This window comes from Coregonus lavaretus (genome assembly GCF_964263955.1).
Source record: "Coregonus lavaretus genome assembly, chromosome: 16".
Classification (NCBI taxonomy): domain Eukaryota; kingdom Metazoa; phylum Chordata; class Actinopteri; order Salmoniformes; family Salmonidae; genus Coregonus; species Coregonus lavaretus.
In genome coordinates, this window is record NC_140003.1 from 16,084,229 (window position 1) to 16,101,807 (window position 17,579).

A 17,579-nucleotide genomic window follows, 5' to 3' on the forward strand; every position below is an offset into this window, starting at 1 on the left:
TGTTTTGCTCACTGTGCAGGTACATCTTCTGGTGGCGGAGCAGTGGCAGGGTGCCACCCCCTTACAACTGGCCTTCCTTCAGATGTTAGCTCTTTGTTCCCCTACTCATGTCCTTCCTCCTCAGCCACAGCCAGAAGCTTCCCTTTTTTGCCTCCTCTGCCAGCTCTTTGGTTGCCTCCCTAAGTAATAAAGAAAAATCCAGGAGGCAGAAATGGATTTAAAGAGATATTAAAAGATTTATTACATCTTATTAATTTAGGATACTGTACTTTATACATAACTTTCACAAGTTACAAGTTTACTGCCAACACAATATCACACCCCTTTTAAGCAGTTAAGCCGGGGTAAAATAATTTACAAAACCTTTCATAAACTTAAGACCAGCTAGTTATAACTCAAGTTGAAACATGTTCAATGTTACTTATTTGACGGAGACATTATTTAATATCAGTTTAATTCTCTCAGAGAATTATTTAAATCATGCTGAGAGCACATAAGTGACAGTACAAAAAAACCTGTTAAATAAAAAGGAATAGATTATATCTGAAGAAAAAACACAGTAGTGTCTCATTAAACTACACAGTAGTAAGCCAATACATTTAAAGAGAAAAGGCAATTTGATCCGAAATAATTGTATGATTTGCAAACTACAATTACTTTCTAAAATGTCACTAAGCTTAAAAGCAGTATTAGCTCAACTTAAACATACATCATTGATTCCTCATTAAGTTTATTGCGCAGCAGTATGTGATTCTATTCTGTTCAGTGTTTTTAAAAGGTACTGTACTACGCAAGGCAAACAGAGCCTTAGTTTTAGGTCGGAAGCCAGTAAAGGTTCCTCAAGTTGATATTTTTTTAATACAAATAAAACGTCTTATTAGGACTCTAATACATGATTAAAACTATTCTATAAAAAAAAAAATTATGACATCTGGAAAAAACACAATGTATTAGTAATGATGTTATTCACAATGTTTCCTAAAAATGTAATATTCTTAACTTAAGGAGTAAGTGTAATATTTCCTCAAGAGTGTTCAGAGTCAAACATCAAAGCAAGTCACTTAGTAAGCAGAAACATATCTCCTACACCGAGCAATTATGTACATGGAAACGCTCATGATGGAAAACATAATTCATACTAATTCTAGTGACAAATCAATCTGTGTGATAAACTTAATGGCACATGGTTAAGTCAACATCAACATGTTTATGTAATGTAAAATGTACTGCAATCCTACATTCACTGCTTCATGGAACAATCAAACTACAAATTGAATGTTGGTCAAAGAATGCACATAGAATTCTACCCAAGCTTCTATTTTACAAGTGGAGGCAACTCTGAACATTTAAACCACATCATGCTACCTACCGGCAGACGTAGCCAAACTAAATCACTCACAAAAACGTTGTCAGTTAAAATCTGATTAAACCGTTGAAGTTTTGTAACGAGACAGGTATTGAAATCTACCTCAAAAAGCTGCCAGTACGTCTTATTGGAACAATCAAAAAACACTAAAAAGTTAAACCCTTCATCTGTTGTTATGTGCAAAATGAAAAAGGCTAAACAATAAAAAAAAAAGTGACTGCTCCTTACATCTTCTCACCATAAGATAAAGATAGTGCTTATAAAAGGACATTAAAAACAAATACATTCCAAGTGAGCCACAACACACTTTGGTAAGGTCTCATTGACAATGCACTGACTCAATCATTACAACTTCATAGTTCACAGAGGTCCAAAACAAAAAGGACATGTGTACACAGTCAATAAATAAATCAAATGAATACAAAACGAGGAGGAAATAAGACAATCATCCATCTTCAAACCATTCGTAAAGGGACTTATTTTGCATCTTTACCAAAAATCCAACAAACCATTGCATTCCAAGAACATCGAAAGACACAGAAACCAAACAATGAGCAGAGACAGTATAGTCCAAACAGAAGCAGAGTGAGAGTTCCTTTCCCCTACAGAGGCAGCAGCGAGGCTGGGGCACTGTCTGCGGTGCGGTGGGGGTGATCAGCTTCCTGAGGGCTGAGTCTGGATGGTGGACAGGGCAGCGCCCCCCTGTGCCTGGCCATCCTCTGTGCTCTGGTCTGCTGTTGCGGGGGCGGAGGCAGCAGGGGTCATGGAGGAGGAGCTGACTCCGTTGGAGGTGCTGACGGAGCTGTGCTGGATGGCCTCGTTCTGGGGGCTGCCTGGGACTGACATCTCCTCACAGCGGTCCTCCTTCTCAGATGCTTCAAACACACACACACAGTGAGTAAAAAAAAAAAAGCCTGTTTCAGCTTTACGGTTTGTTCATCACCTGTTTTACACAGTACATTATTGCCACAGAAGTGCTTGTTAAAGTAGATGACTCACTTCATCAAAATGCATAGCCTATATTCATTGCACTATACTCATATTCCAAAATAGGATCAGGAGTAACCTCTGTTGGCCAATCTATTTAGGACTAATATGTATATCCTAGGACATTTTGTTAACACTACTTACCATTTTTTTCTGCTATTAATTAAAGTTAAGTTACAATGTCAATTTAAACCAACATCATAAGGGGACATTAAAATTGTGGGGCATGTGGCAGTGTTTCCCACTCCTCACTGCGTTCTCATTTGTTTTTTGCTACCTTGCCAACTACTGCAGCGACAGATGATTACAGCACCTGATTTTAATGATGCTCACACTGGAGAGTATGCAAGACTTGGAGTCGAAATGCCACCAGCTGTTAGGCAGTTGCATTGAGTTAATTGGATCCTGATGGAAAAAGATCCTCTCTCATGCTCCGACTCAAAGGAATGAGGACCACTATGATAATTAATATAGCTAATGATATGAAGTCAGTTGAAATGGCACTAGGTAATTAACGATTGGGCTTGGTATTTGAGAATGTGAGATACAGATTCCAAAATAAGAGAAGTGTGCAATAAAATTGCATTTAAAAGGCCCTGTGTGTGTAGGGCTCCCTTTGCGTTCGTATTGACCAGACTTTGATCAGGTGATTTAGTGCAGGTGAATGTCAAAGCACCGTAAATCGCTCTGCCATTTCTCCCTGCATAAGGTCGATCTCCTTGTAAATCAGGCTTTTTGTTCCATATTCCAGTGTGTATTATTACTCCTAATGGCATTAAGCACAGGAGCGGAAGGCGAGAGTGGACTGCTGATATATTATCATATGCAGCTTTACTAGTTACCCAAAGCAGCCTTACTTCATTTATTATTTCCTTCATTTCTGATGTGGTTTTCACCATAAGCAGATGGACAGCTCAGTGTGCCAAGAGGAAGCATGGTCTGGCTTTTTTGTAGGGCAGGCTGGGTAATATCCTCCCACCTGCTGTAGCAGTGTGCCTGGGCCTGGGCTGGATGAGGAAACATGTTCTCAGACAGGGATGGAGGATGCTGGGGGCCTGGGGGACCACTAGGACTGGGAGGAAACACAGAGTGGCTGAAAAGACCTCTGCGCTGAGGCAAGACCATGATGGAATCTTTACATGATCTGCCTTATGTTGTCACAGTATTGACAGTATGGGTCTTTATGAATAAAACGTCACACTAAGGTGCATTGCGTTCGATTTGCCTGCTGGGGGGCAAGGAGACCTCCAGCTCCGCTAAAACCATTGACAACTACGCCGTTTTCAATGGATTGTTAAATAAATGTTAACTATTTGGTTGTAATATCATCACCTCTTGAAGAGCATAGTCAGAACTACACATTTTCGATTATTCCATGCAAAACAATTGCGCACATTTAGCTCATGCTCAGTAAACATCAATTGACCATGTAATTTCAGATACGTGAGGGTAGCCTCACGACATCTCTCAATATTGGCCACCATTAATTGGATATTTGAGTGATATAAAGTAAAAGTGAACTATACCTGACAAGTATGAGTGGTTTAGCTTAATTTCACCATCCTTCGTGGGGTCTGCCTGTCAAGCAGCAAAAGGGCGCATTGCAGTGGTGTAAAGTACTTAAGTAGTACTTTAAACTATTTTTACTTAAGTAGTTTTTTTGGGTATCTGTACTTTACCTTACTATTTATATGTTTGACAACTTTTACTTCACTACATTCCTAAACAAAATAGTGTACTTTTTACTCCATACATTTTCCCTGACACCCAAAAGTACTCGTTACATTTTGAATGCTTAGCAGGACAGGAAAATGGTCCATTCACACACTTTTACTTGAGTCCTTTTCAATTAAGGTATCTTTACTTTAACTCAAGTATGACAATTGGGTACTTTTTCCACCACTGGCGCATTGCCGATGTAACGTTACTGTTAGCTGCTAATGTTTACTTTGCCAGCTACCGGTAGAAACTTTGTACTGTTGGCTAAACATAGTGGAAAGTAGACCTAATGTACTTTTTTCTTCAACCAACGTAGGCTTACCTAGTGAAGTTAGCTAAAGTTATACCATTTTCAACGTTTTTAAATAGTGTTTAATCACAATTGCTGCTGACAGACATGATAGGCTACATTGATTGATGGACCACGTCAAATTGGCTAGCTAGCCATTACCATACAGTGCCTTCGGAAAGTATTCCGACCCCTTGGTTTTTTCCACATTTTGTTACGTTACAGCCTTATTATAAAATTGCTTTTTTTTAAAAGAATCCTCAGCAATCTACACACAATACCCCATAATGACAAAGCAAAAACGTTTTTGAAATTTTAGCGAATTTATAAAAAATACAATAAAAAAATACCTTATTTACATAAGTATTCAGCCCCTTTGCTATGAGACACGAAATTGTGGTCAGGTGCATCCTGTTTCCATTGATCATCCTTGAGATGTTTATACAATTTGATTCAAGTCCACCTGTGGTAAATTAAATTGATTGGAAAGGCACACACCCGTCTACATAAAGGTCCCACAGTTGACAGCGCATGCCAGAGCAAAAACCAAGCCATGAGGTCGAAGGAATTGTCCGTAGAGCACCGAGACAGGATTGTGTCGAGGCACTGATCTGGAGAAGGGTACCAAAAAATGTCTGCAGCATTGAAGGTCCCCAAGAACACAGTGGCCTCCATCATTCTTAAATGGAAGAAGTTTGGAACCACCAAGACTCTTCCTGGAGCTGGCCGCCCGGCCAAACTGAGCAATCGGGGGAGAAGGGCCTTGGTCAGGGAGGTGACCAAGAACCCGATGGTCACTCTGACAGAGCTCCAGAGTTCCTCTGTGGAGATGGGAGAACCTTCCAGAAGGACATCCATCTCTGCAGCACTCCACCAATCAGGCCTTTACGGTAGAGTGGCCAGACTGAAGCCATTCCTCAGTAAAAGGCACAAACAGCCCACTTGGAGTTTGCCAAAAGGCCCCTAAAGACTCTCAGACCATGAGAAACAAGATTATCTGGGCTGATGAAACCAAGATTGAACTCTTTGGCCTGAATGGCAAACGTCACGTCTGGAGGAAACCTGGCACCATCCCTACGGTGAAGCATGGTGGTGGCAGTATCATGTATGGGGGGATGTTTTTCAGAGGCAGGGACTGGGACACTAGTCAGGATCGAGGGAAAGATGAACGGCACAAAGTACAGAGAGATCCTTGATGAAAACCTGCTCCAGAGCACTCAGGACCTCAGACTGGGGTTCACCTTCCAACAGGACAACGACCCTAAGCACACAGCCAAGACAACGCAGGAGTGGCTTCGGGACAAGTCTCTGAATGTCCTTGAGTGGCCCGGCTAGAGTGCGGACTTGATCCCAATCGAACATCTCTGGAAAGACCTGAAAATAGCTGTGCAGCAACGCTCCCCATACAACCTGACAGAGCTTGAGAGGATCTGCAGAGAAGAATGGAAGAAACTGCCCAAATACAGGTGTGCCAAGCTTATAACGTCATACCCAAGAAGTCTTGAGGCTGTAATCGCTGCCAAAGGTGCTTCAACAAAATACTGAGTAAATGGTCTGAATTCTTATGTAAATGTGATATTTCAGTTTTTCATATTTAATACATTTGCAAAAATTTCTAAAAACCTGTTTTTGCTTTGTCATTATGGGGTATTGTGTGTAGATTGATGAGGGGAAAAAACAATTTAATCAATTTTAGAATTAGGCTGTAACCTAACAAAATGTGGAAAAAGTCAAGGGGTCTGAATACTTTCCGAAGGCACTGTTTCACATCAACATGTCTAGTTAACAAGCTAACTTTCAGGGGATAAACTAGATGGCTACATCCAAATATTGTCTGATTTGCTTGCCATCTATAGTGGTGATGACAGTAGTCCGACTGACAACTTTACCAGAACGATGTCAAGCTCTTTCCAAAAGCTTAATCTCTAATGAAACAAGCTAAATGACACGTTGTTTGCTTTATAGCTAGGACTGAATATGAAAATACTTAATCAGTTGATGTTTACTGATTGCTGTAAAACTCTGACGATAGAGCTAAAATGTGGAATAATCGGAAATGTGTAGTTTTGACTATGCTCTTCAAGAGGTGATATTAAAAATCAAATAGTTATCAAATGTATTTAACAATCCATTGAAAACGGTTTAAGCAGAGCTGGGGACTCTCCTTGCCCCCCCAGCAGCCAACTCGAACGCTATTGTAACGTTTGATTGATAACGAGCTATAGTATAGCAGAGTCTGGTATCATCTAACTCAACCTCACCTTTCAACAACAGAATGCTTCCGTAAAGTAATAGGATAATTAGATGAAGCTAGGCTATATTTCTCCACTTTATCAACTAGCTGCAAGCGATCAGCCTTCACCGAGGTCTAAGATAGGAAGAATTCGCAACAATATATGTGAGAAAGATGACCCAATTCATCTGCAAATGGTAGTCAAAACAATCCAGACAACCAAATGAGCCCCGTCTGTGACAGGCCAATACAGCCTGGGAGCCATCAGTCCCATAATATGCATGAGACGTGTCAGCGACAGTGCTATGGTTAACAATAGGGATGTAGAAGGAACAGTGGCGCTCGGTGGCCGCGGCACCACTCATTGAGAAAGCTCCGCAGTCTTGTCAAGCTCTCAGCTATAATGGACTCATTTTGGAGGCAATCATTGTCAATACAAGTCAGCGGCAGACTCCTGAGCACTGCCGAGACGTGGCTCTGCGTACACGTTCTGCATATTGGCCCAGCTAAAGAGAGATGGTGAGTTATGAGCACAAAGCTGAACTGACAAAAATCGAGAGGCAAAGGGGGCTGAAATGGAGGAAATTAAAAAGTATAGCCTGTTCTTACAAAAGTGCTTACACAGTGACTGGTGAAACCTGGCAGCCATTAAGTTTTACAACGAGCACCTGAGGAACAGGCACTTCTGGGCAAAGTGAGTCAACCATCGCCTCCCAGACACCCGTTCTACTGACAACAGCAAATTGAAACTAAGAGGCTGCATATGGCAGACACTATGCACAGATTTGCATATTTCGAAAAGGCATCATTAAAGAATAAAAAGCTAAAGACTGATGCCTTTACTCTGCATTTAGGCTTCCATAATGGTGCAGGTAAAGCACATTTAAAACAATACGACTTGAAATGACAGCTCAAAACAGACGACTTGCATGAGACAAAAAGGCATATGAATAGACAAACTTCTCCGAAGTTTTTTTAAAACAGAGAATGGCCTAATGTGTCCATAGCTCTGGAGGTGTTCGGCTAGGCGATGAGCGAGACGTGTCCCTCTGGCGAGCGGTTAGCGGGGCTCGTTTTGGACGTATATGCTGGGCGGCCTGGGGCTGAGGATAATGGAACATAACTCACTGTGATAGGCAGATTTCTTCTGCATGGCAGTTACAGGGCAATCTTTATGAGCCAGAAGAAGCTGCTTCAGCTGAGCCACTTCATTTCTCAGCAGGGTGACTTCATTCTGCCAGAGAGAAGGGAAACAGACAACACACACTCCATAAAATGGCCACTTTGGAGACTTGACTGACTGCCACATACTTTCATACAGACACGTCCCACACGTGAACTTTTACAGTATACTCTGCTGACCTGAGTCTGAGAACCATCTGTATAGTATGCATCTCTGATTGCAATATAGTATATTTAGGCTAAACCTTCACCTTCCCCATTCCATGAGGAGCATGACCTGCCAAACCATCAGACATCCATGACTGTCTGCATGGGGGGCTGTGAAGTGCTGAATGAATCTGTTTACATCACAACAGCCAGCATACACACATTCCCCAGTTCTGAAAAGTGAAAACATTCAGGCTGGTGGGGGGGTTCTTTAGCTACTATTTTCTCAGTACCCAAAACCATTGTGACTTTATTTGACAAAGGGACAACCACAAGACATTTCTCTCTCTTTTTCTGTCTGTATGAGAGGCCCATATGACCATTACATTACTGCACACATACTCGTATTTCCCCGCCCCCCATGAAGAAGAACAGACACAGGGAAAGGTAGCTAACTGGATAATGGATGGCAAGGTGAATAAAGTATGATGCACTTTTTCAATTATTTTGCTCCTGCGCTATAATTATGGCTCTTTACTGGCTCCCGACCAACACATTTGTCAGAGGTGAGCTCTTCCGATTGTCAGCACAACTTTGTGGATTCTGCTGAGATTTACACTCCCGTGTCATTACAGCCCTGTGGGAGCTGGGGATTCTGCATGCAGTAAAGAGAGGCCACATTACGCTGAAGGTGACTTTCACTGAAATCAGAGCAGCCGGGGGCCCAGAGAACACCCTATGGCAGATTTAGACTCTTTCTATTCTCCTTTTAAAAAAGGACTATGGCCTCTTAATCGATTAGTCTTAAAGCGGCCAATTTATGTGAATCTATCCGTTTGGGCTGTTGTGAGACAGATTTAAAACAGCTGGTAGAGCCTTTACACATCTCTACCACACCACGCTCACTACGCTGCCATCTCCCATTACAGATACACAACCTAGCTACCACTGCTGCTTTGCAAAGACGCTCATCCTCTCCACCTCTTCCTCTACTCCCTTTAGTTTAGAACATCAGCCCTCCAGTGCAGGTGCAGCTCACAGAGAGATATTTTAGCATGGCTACAGTTAATAGATGTTATGGTATTGCTAGATGTTGGGTGGCCTCAACAGGCAGTGTTTAGCGACTACTTTGATTAAACTAGCTACTGTATTCCGAATACCATAAAGACATAGCTTTGTTCGCATGATGTGGAGGAATCTAACCTGGTATGAATGACAATCAGGTCATTTGTTATTGTTACTACTGCATTGGTGGAACAACTAAACAACACCAGATCGGATAAGGTGTATTACTACAACTTGGATGTTAAATCCAGAAAAACAGAAATGGCTGCATTCCTTATCCAATCAATATACATCATGCTGTCATACAGTAGGATAAAGCATGGCGGCCTGAAGAAGTTTAAGTTGTTTCTAAGTTTGTGAATTAATAGAATGGGAGCAAATGGTCCTTTCCTTCCTGACTCGGAGGCCGGGAGCCCTGTGGGTTGCTGCCTGCTCTGACACCTCATTAAAAAAGCCCGTTAAGGATGATGTTATAGTAATCGTGCATCATTAGGGCCCACTCCGCTGATCAGCTGGGCCAATGTGTCAGCACGGGAGTTATAACTAAAACCGCACCGCTGATTAATGCCTTCATATAAAGAACACTTTCATTCTGTGACATTCAATTTTCGCCGTGACTTATTCCGTTCCTCATAGTTAACAGTGCTGCTCTCTGCAACCCCATCCTTCCTCAATCAGTCTCTCCACCTTCATCTGCCTGCGTTCATTTAACCCTTAGCAGGCACACCGATGACCATCAGTGGTGACAATCTGTTATTGTAATGGAAATTAATCACAATCCCCCAACCTCCATTTCATTTCCCGCTTTCTCTTCTCCCCTCCTCCGCCTCAACCCCTCCCCCTCATGTCTTACTTTGCCTTCATGGACAAATAAGACAGCAAGCAAATAAACAGCACATCTCATTTAATTGTGTGGAACGCCGATGTGCCGCACCCCAGATCACACTTATCAACAGAGACAACAGTTACATGAACTGTAGAGAACTTGTCAGCGTCAGATCCTAATTGCTTTTTGCAAAATGAAGGTTCAAAAAGACACCTTTCCCTGAGAGATTTTAGAGGCCATCCAGTAAACTGCTGAGACAGAAGCGAGGACACGCTTGTGTGCGGCTGACATCTGGAGGATACATCTTTATTGACAGGGATGTATCGGAGAACGGGGCTCGCACACCGCCGCTGTCACACCGCAACTCCTCTTAATAGGCTTTAATGACTTCATCACCAAATAAGGGGGAAAAAAATGCACACACAGTATAATCCCTCATACCTGATGCAATAAGCAGTTACTATATGGTAGACCGAGCTGAGGTGTGTGTATATATATATATATATATATGTATGTATATACCTGTAGTTGTCCGTTCATAGAGTTGAGGTCCTCAGCCTTCTTCTCCAGTGAAGACACCCAGACCTTCCTCTTCTGTCTGCAGCGGGACGCCGCCGCTCGGTTGCGTTCCAGGAACTTTCGCCTCTTCTCATCCGGGTCCTCGCTGGTGGCTCTGCGCCGCCGGCCCCCTGTGCTCGGGGTGTGCTGTGCAGGGGGCGCCTTGGACGCCTGGCATGGAGAACAGAATGCGCAGCACAAATTCATCAGAACCAACCTATCAAGCTCTATAACACACACATAGGCTATAACATGTATCTCATGGCTAACGTAATGTTCATCATAATCACTAGTTATTGAGTGGGTAATTCAAAGTAATATAATAATACACTTACAAAGGTACTTCAATGACTGTAGTTGTGGAATAGCCAAACTAAGCATAGCCCCCTCTGATGGCCAGTTGTGGTAGTGTACTCACAGACGTCTCAGTGGTGGAGATGGCAGGCTGCTGGAGGGTCTGGGGGCAGGGTTCCTCAGGCGGGGCCGGGGGAGGGCCAGGAGACGGAGATGGGGCAGGGGGAGGGGCCAGGGCGGGGGCTACAGTGTGGGTCACAGCACTGCTCTGGACATCACCAGCATCTCCATTGGTTACCTGAGGGAGCTGCTGGCTTAGTACCGCCTTCCGCTTCTAGGGGAAGAAAAGAACACATGAGCACATGAGCCACGAGACAACACGACTCTGCAATGTAGGGATGTTCTGTTTGAGTTGAAAGTCATGAACATAGTCTTGAAATAGACCAATGAGATAAAAACAACAAGGAGCTGCAAAAGACGAAACCAAAACACTATATTCTGTATGATAGAAAATTAGACATCAAAACAAAGTCTTTCCATAGGAAATCTAATAGCTGTCACGGCCAATATCCTATTCCCCTGATGAGCTGGGGATGTCAACTTGTCAGGGGAAGCTCTGCCTCTTGGGTGTGTTTATAACACACACCATAGTGCCCCCCCATCTACAGCGCCCAACCCCCTTCTCTGTCCCTGTGCATCTGTCAGACAAGCCATAAAACTGGCTAACAAAGTCACCAGGAACGCACACATCTACAGACAAAACAAATATCTTATAGGCGATCCTCCTAACAGACATATACTACGACATACTGTGAAATTAACTCACATGCCAAATCCATATTTGTAATTGTTGATGTTTCACATGAAAATCTAGGCAACACATTTCACCCGTCCTGCGTCTCGATAAAGGTGACAGACTGTTATTTAAAGCCCAAATACTCCACCATCAAACAGTGAGTAAACAAGCTGAAGGTGAATGAGCCATCTCAACCCATAACAAAGTGAGCAGGAATACATTTACATGGGAGAACAGAGGAGCACATTATTCTAACAACTACCTTTTGCCAGACCAATCTATCTACCAAATTAGTTTATCGTGTAATACCCTTCCAGAAGCTCTTCTGGCAGAAACAAGATATTATTCTCCTGGAATGGCCCATAGAAGGAGGGAGAAGCCAGTCAGATTCATATTTCATTTCTGCCACAGAAACCTCATCAGTGTAATAACCCTCCATCTCATGGGTGTTATTCAACCATCTGCCGCTATATTACTTATCTTTATTTTGCAACTAATTAACAGCATAATCTTCTAAATTCAGCAAGTTAATTATCATTATTGTGGTCTTTGCAGCATCATCAGTCCTTGTAAAGCGCTGTCTCCGTGCCCCCGGAGAGCAGGGTGGGTGGGGGGCTGGCTGGGCGGGGTGCTGTTTTCTTGACGTGGGCTCATTAGGTGTTTGCTGATGAGCTGAGTGTGGTGGGGGGGGCACCGGGGGTGGGGGGAGCGCAGGTCAGCCAGGATTCTGCTGAACAAAAGGTTCCATGCAGGGTGAGGCTGACTTAATGTGCCTCTCTGAGCCCATGCCAAGATGCCCCCAGCTGGCTCTCGGCGGAAGCCCCCCTCCGGTTGGCCCCGACGACGGCGTGTTGAGCACAACGCTATCTCGGCATTTGTCATCCCTGCGCCCCTCAAACCCAATAAAACACCCCACCCCAGCTTAAACTCCATCAACCCACCCCTCCTCCTTATAAAGCTTTACCTGTTAATTTTCAGAGGAGTGGCGTGCTGTGAACACTTACAGGTTCTGTGATACGTGCTTCATCACTGTGCCAATGATCTACCTAACAACGGACCATATCCCTGCCCTTCAACCATCACTACTAACACAAAGGGCCAGAGGCTGGAGACACTGCTCATCCACCCTGTTTGAGGCATTAAAGGGATACTTTGGTATTTTTCCCCCCCAGAGTCAGATGATCTCCTAGATACCATTTTCATGTCTCTGTGTCTAGTATGAAGGAAGTTAGAGGTAGTTTTGCGAGCCAATGCTAACTAGCATTAGCGCATTGACTGGAAGTCTATGGGTATCTACTAACATGCTGGTATCCACAAGTTCATCTGACTCTGGGGAAGTAGATAAAGGGCCTCATTGCCAAAATCCCGAAGTGTCCCTTTAAAAGTCTGGTCATGGTCATACACTACTCACTAGCATCTGTAACACATATTCAACTTTAATGACAATTTATATAAAATAAAAACTGCTAATAACATTGTAAAACACTTGTTTCTAGTTCCCTCTTCTGGTTAAAGCAAGGAACTACAGTACTAACATAGTACCTACAGTATTGACATTTAATACTATTGTACATAATCCAAATGTAACATTACTTTGTGGATCAATTTGACATAGTTCGGGGAAATTTCAGGCAAGCACATATGCACAGAACCCTTGATGGTATGTGTATGAGACAAAGACATTACCAGCTTAGCTTCTGATTGGACGGCTTGAGGCGAGGGGGGTCCAGGGATCCCAGGGACGTTAGGCACTACGGTGACGGGTCTGACAAGCTGACAGCACAGACACACACAGAGACCAGCACAAGGAGAATTAGTCTCTCCCAGTGAGAGGCAGGCAGCCCCCTCCCCTCCCAAAATGAACACACACAGCGCCGTACACTCAGAGTTTTCCTCATATCTCAGCCTCATTAGGCTGGATGGCCTGTTATTTTGTGGAGGCAGCGCCACATGGAGATGCACCATGTACGCTAATGAGCTCCTGCCTGCCTGTGTGGAAAGCATATGGACAGAAGGGCTAAGCACAGGAGAGGGATGGAGAGAGACGAGCTGGAAGGCCAGAGCTGGGTCTCCTCTACCATCACCTGACAATGAGATGGATGGAAAAAGAGAGAGGAGGAGAGGAAAGTGGATGAAGGGAGGAGGGGAGAGGAGACCTAGCAGTGGGATCTCTTCCTTTCTTCCTTCCTTTCTTCGTCAGTGGCTCCCCACAGACTGGGAGAATGGAGGTATTTTCCCCGCTGCGCCGCCATCAGGAGATAATCATCTGCTGCTCAGTGTTCCACACAGACAATCAGGGCCAGAGAGAACAAGACAGGGACCCTGTCGGTCTATCGTCACCAGCCACACGTCACTCTGGGGGAACTAGGGACAGGGAGATTTCTATAGGGCCTACGATATGGCTAGATTAGCTAATGTCCTTAACGGACACTGAAGCATAATATCCAGGGTGGCATATTAATTGATTGCAACACATCCAGTCTGCCAGAAGTCAAGTGTGGTGATTCAAATTGTACAAGGACAAATGGCAATGAGGCACCCTGGACTGGAACATACAACCGTTTGGCCTACTCACTGTCTTTGCCAAGGTGACATACAGCTGCTCTCTTCTAAGGCCCATTAGTTCACCCATCGTCCCCTGCCTGTCCAACGCATGCCAAAGACACTAGTGCCAAATCAGTAAATAGTGAGCCTGTTCTAGGGGCGGAATGCTGATACATGGCATTAACTAATCACTGGAACGTGGATTTAGGCCTAGTTTAAATGGTTCTGAGCGAGTGTGCAGCACATTGGAAATCCATACATTTAAAATACACATTGGAACTCCATAAAGCAACGAGCATGACATGCGATACTTACAGGAATTGCGGTTGGAATATGTACACTGGATGCGATGGTTGCTGGGATTGCGACGGGCATGGTTTGTCCATTAGGCAGCTGAAAGAGTACAGGAAAAGTGCCAGAGACTGGACTGGAGGGGAGAGAAGGGACACTATGGGTTACACAACAACCAGCAATATAATATCTAGTCATGTTACGTAGTCAATTATTTCTCATTTAAGAATGTTATCATACACTTCACACTACAACAAAGAAACACAAAACAGACACTCAAAGGAACATAAGGTAACGTAACATGGACAGCATAACGTTATGGATCTGTACTCATACAATATGGTACCAGTATTGGTCACTGACAACAAACCAAAGAGCATACTTTTCAATGAACCATCTTACCACAAAATGCAAAACCATAAAGACACAAAACCTAATTACAAAAAATAAATTAAGCAAAAACACACAAAGAAGTTCTACAAAAAATATCAAATAATTAACATTTTTTTGTTACTTACACTATTGGCCTATTAGAGGATGGGACTTGGGTAATTACAGAGCTAGATGTTGGCGATGGGAGAGCTTGCTGTATAACAACACTAGCGTCTGAGGTTGCTAGGAGTACATTGGGGACTTGGAGGGATGCAGGATGGACTATAGTAGAGGTTGGCATTGAGGTCGGCTGCAAAGATACCTCCTGAAAACACCATACGAGACCTTAGCTGCATTAAAACGTTCAATGACAACCATTCTCTAGATTTCAACTAAGAAAGAATGCCCTAGTTTTATGTCATTCTTATAGTACAGAATAAAATATAGATTGATTACTAACTGCTAATAGACAAGGATCTGATGTACAAAATATAAAGGGATTTATTTATCCAAATAATGTTGTGCTGTTCTGGTACTACTGTGTCATATTTTTGGGAAGCAGTGAAACCATCAACCAAGGCACCGTGGAAGGAAACCAGTTTCAGTGATCCCAGTAATTTTATTTTTTTATTTTTTCTTTATTTAACTAGGCAAGTCAGTTAAGAACAAATTCTTATTTACAATGACGGCCTACACCGGCCAAACCCGGACGACGCTGGGCCAATTGTGCGCCGTACAGCCTGGAATCGAACCAGGGGGTCTGTAGTGACGCCTCAAGCTCTGAGATGCAGTGCCTTAGACGACTGCGCCACTCGGGATCCCTCGGGAGTAAGAGACGCTAGTCTGAAGAAAATATTCAAAGATGCTGCAAATGAGCATAAGAGGAGGGTAAACCTTATCCTGAGATGCCAAAATATTCAAAACTGTAGTTTAACTCTGTTACATTGGGTGGTCATTTGAGGGTAATTCACTCTGAGCTTATTGCAATGTTGTTGAGCAACATCTCTGATAAGCCATCCATTGGAGTTCATGGATATTGTATGACCACAATTATGACAGCACGTCTGTAAAGTTAGTCTATATGGTAGCAAATACAATTGCTTTTTCAGCAATCAGAGTATTGTCCAACCTTCAATGAACACCATTCAACAATGAATGAAACCGTTTGGGTTGAATATAACCCTGGCTGTTCAAGCGGTGAGACAATAGTTGCTTGTTAATGTCCAAAAGTAAAGATCTAGAATTGCCCTACAGACAACTGATGCCTGTGTCACAAGCAACTAATATTGAAGACTTCATATCAACTGATCCAGCAGGATATCAATGTATGAAGTAGACCAAATTCTTTACCTTGTCGTCACTCGTTGTAGATTCCGGATGGGGCAGAGTGCTGCCCTGATGTGCCTCCGCAGTTGAGTGGTCCTCAATTTTGTTTCGTATGATCATTGGTGTGGCAAGAGGCGACAGATCCAAGGGCATCTGCATGTCAGAAACAAATATTAACAGATCAGATAAGATCAAATCTGGAGCAACCTGTACTACCAAGTGAGCCTTAGCTTTGATAGCACCACTGAATAGTAATTAGTCACCTTTTTGAGGTCATCCTCAGCAGCTTTTTTGAAGTCATGCTCAAATGGACTGGTAAGCTCATTGAAGAGTCCCACTTCCTCACAGTTCTTCAGAAAGCGTGTAGGTGTTGGTGTTTGGTCTGCAACATAAGATAGGGTCTCTCTCTCTCATACCACTTGAATTAATACTATAATTTATTTGTTGTCTCTTGTAGTGCTTACCAGCAACGATGACACTGTTGTCCCTTGCTGGACCAAACTTGAGTGTCATCTCATGTTTGTGTTTGTGGACAGCCAAGTGGTCTTCATTTGTAAATCGCTATGGAATGATGAAACAATATATACATTTACAGATATAACACTTTTCATATATAACTAACAAAGACAAACCAAATGGACTTTAAAAACATACCTGACCACACCCAGGAGCAGTACATAAGAAAGGTTTGTCATCACTCATATTCAGTAATTCCTTTTATACCCTGGAACACAAAATACAAATAATGATTTGCACTGTAGTAGGTAGAACGTTCCAGATCAATGATCATCACCTTATAGAAGGCTCTGTCAAATATTGTATCTGCCTTAGGACTTTGTGTGGGGACAAAGCTTATTGATAGCAGGTTGGCAACTGTCCCTTGTAAATGCATGGTCTTTCTCTGAGTCTGAGTCAGGAGAAAGAGTGAGAGACATCGATGGTCATACACCATGGATATCAATCAAAATGGTTAGTGGAAACTCGAATTATGACAGATGACACAACTTTATATTTAGCTAGCTAGTTACAGCAGTAGCTAACTAGTTATTATGAAACTGTGACAGCACATTTCTGACTAGCTTAAATTCAGCTAGCGTTGTCCTTATTTAGAAGACAAACAGATGAAATGCAACATAATTTACCCACAACATTAGGAACAAACGTTACAATTTAAATTGTTGATAAATTCAGCACGAGCTAACAAAACAATGTGGGTGGTTTTGTTTACACAGCCCCTCACCATCATCAAGCTAGCTAGCTCTATCCATCCACACCGCCCATTTAGGCAGGGTAGCATCTGCAAGCACAGCACCGTCGCCATATTAGCTCTATTTATAACTGATAATACAGAAAGGATCTGCATTTATCACAGACCAATACTTTTTATTCAAGCTTAAATCCCCACGAATGCCAAGAAATCGTTACAAGCGCGATATCTTTGTGTACAATCACTGTCAGTTTGTGGACACTTACCCACGGGCTCAACCTGGCTCAACCCTTGATATCAAAACCCCGTGTCTATGCAAAACCCTCGCGAGAGCAGCTTCTTTTCCGTATACGTCACTTAATTCCTACACACCACAG

At 43.0% G+C, this 17,579-nt stretch overlaps 1 protein-coding gene across 1 annotated transcript; it reads right to left on the minus strand.

The window, feature by feature from the left end:
- Window positions 1–715: 715 nt before the first annotated feature.
- On the minus strand, window positions 716–17,492 carry atf2 (activating transcription factor 2). The gene is made up of 12 exons (XM_084179355.1): window positions 17,469–17,492; window positions 16,650–16,719; window positions 16,460–16,556; window positions 16,259–16,377; window positions 16,020–16,148; window positions 14,816–14,994; window positions 14,322–14,433; window positions 13,149–13,235; window positions 10,791–11,000; window positions 10,337–10,543; window positions 7,723–7,828; window positions 716–2,241 (listed from the first exon to the last, which is right to left on the minus strand). The coding sequence occupies exons 2-12, from the start codon at window positions 16,695–16,697 to the stop codon at window positions 2,021–2,023; spliced, it is 1,515 nt and encodes a 504-aa protein (XP_084035481.1). The 5' UTR covers window positions 16,698–16,719; window positions 17,469–17,492; the 3' UTR covers window positions 716–2,020.
- Between the last annotated feature and the right edge of the window lie 87 nt (window positions 17,493–17,579).

Bases quoted from the DNA above. Each gene is read 5' to 3' on its own strand.
- atf2 (XM_084179355.1), bottom strand. From the start codon at position 16,697: ATGAGTGATGACAAACCTTTCTTATGTACTGCTCCTGGGTGTGGTCAG. The intron at 16,378-16,459 runs GTAAGCACTACA...CTTATGTTGCAG, and splicing joins CAACAGTGTCATCGTTGCTG to ACCAAACACCAACACCTACA. The intron at 2,242-7,722 runs GTGAGTTATGTT...GTGTGTTTGAAG, and splicing joins GAAGAAATCTGCCTATCACA to CATCTGAGAAGGAGGACCGC.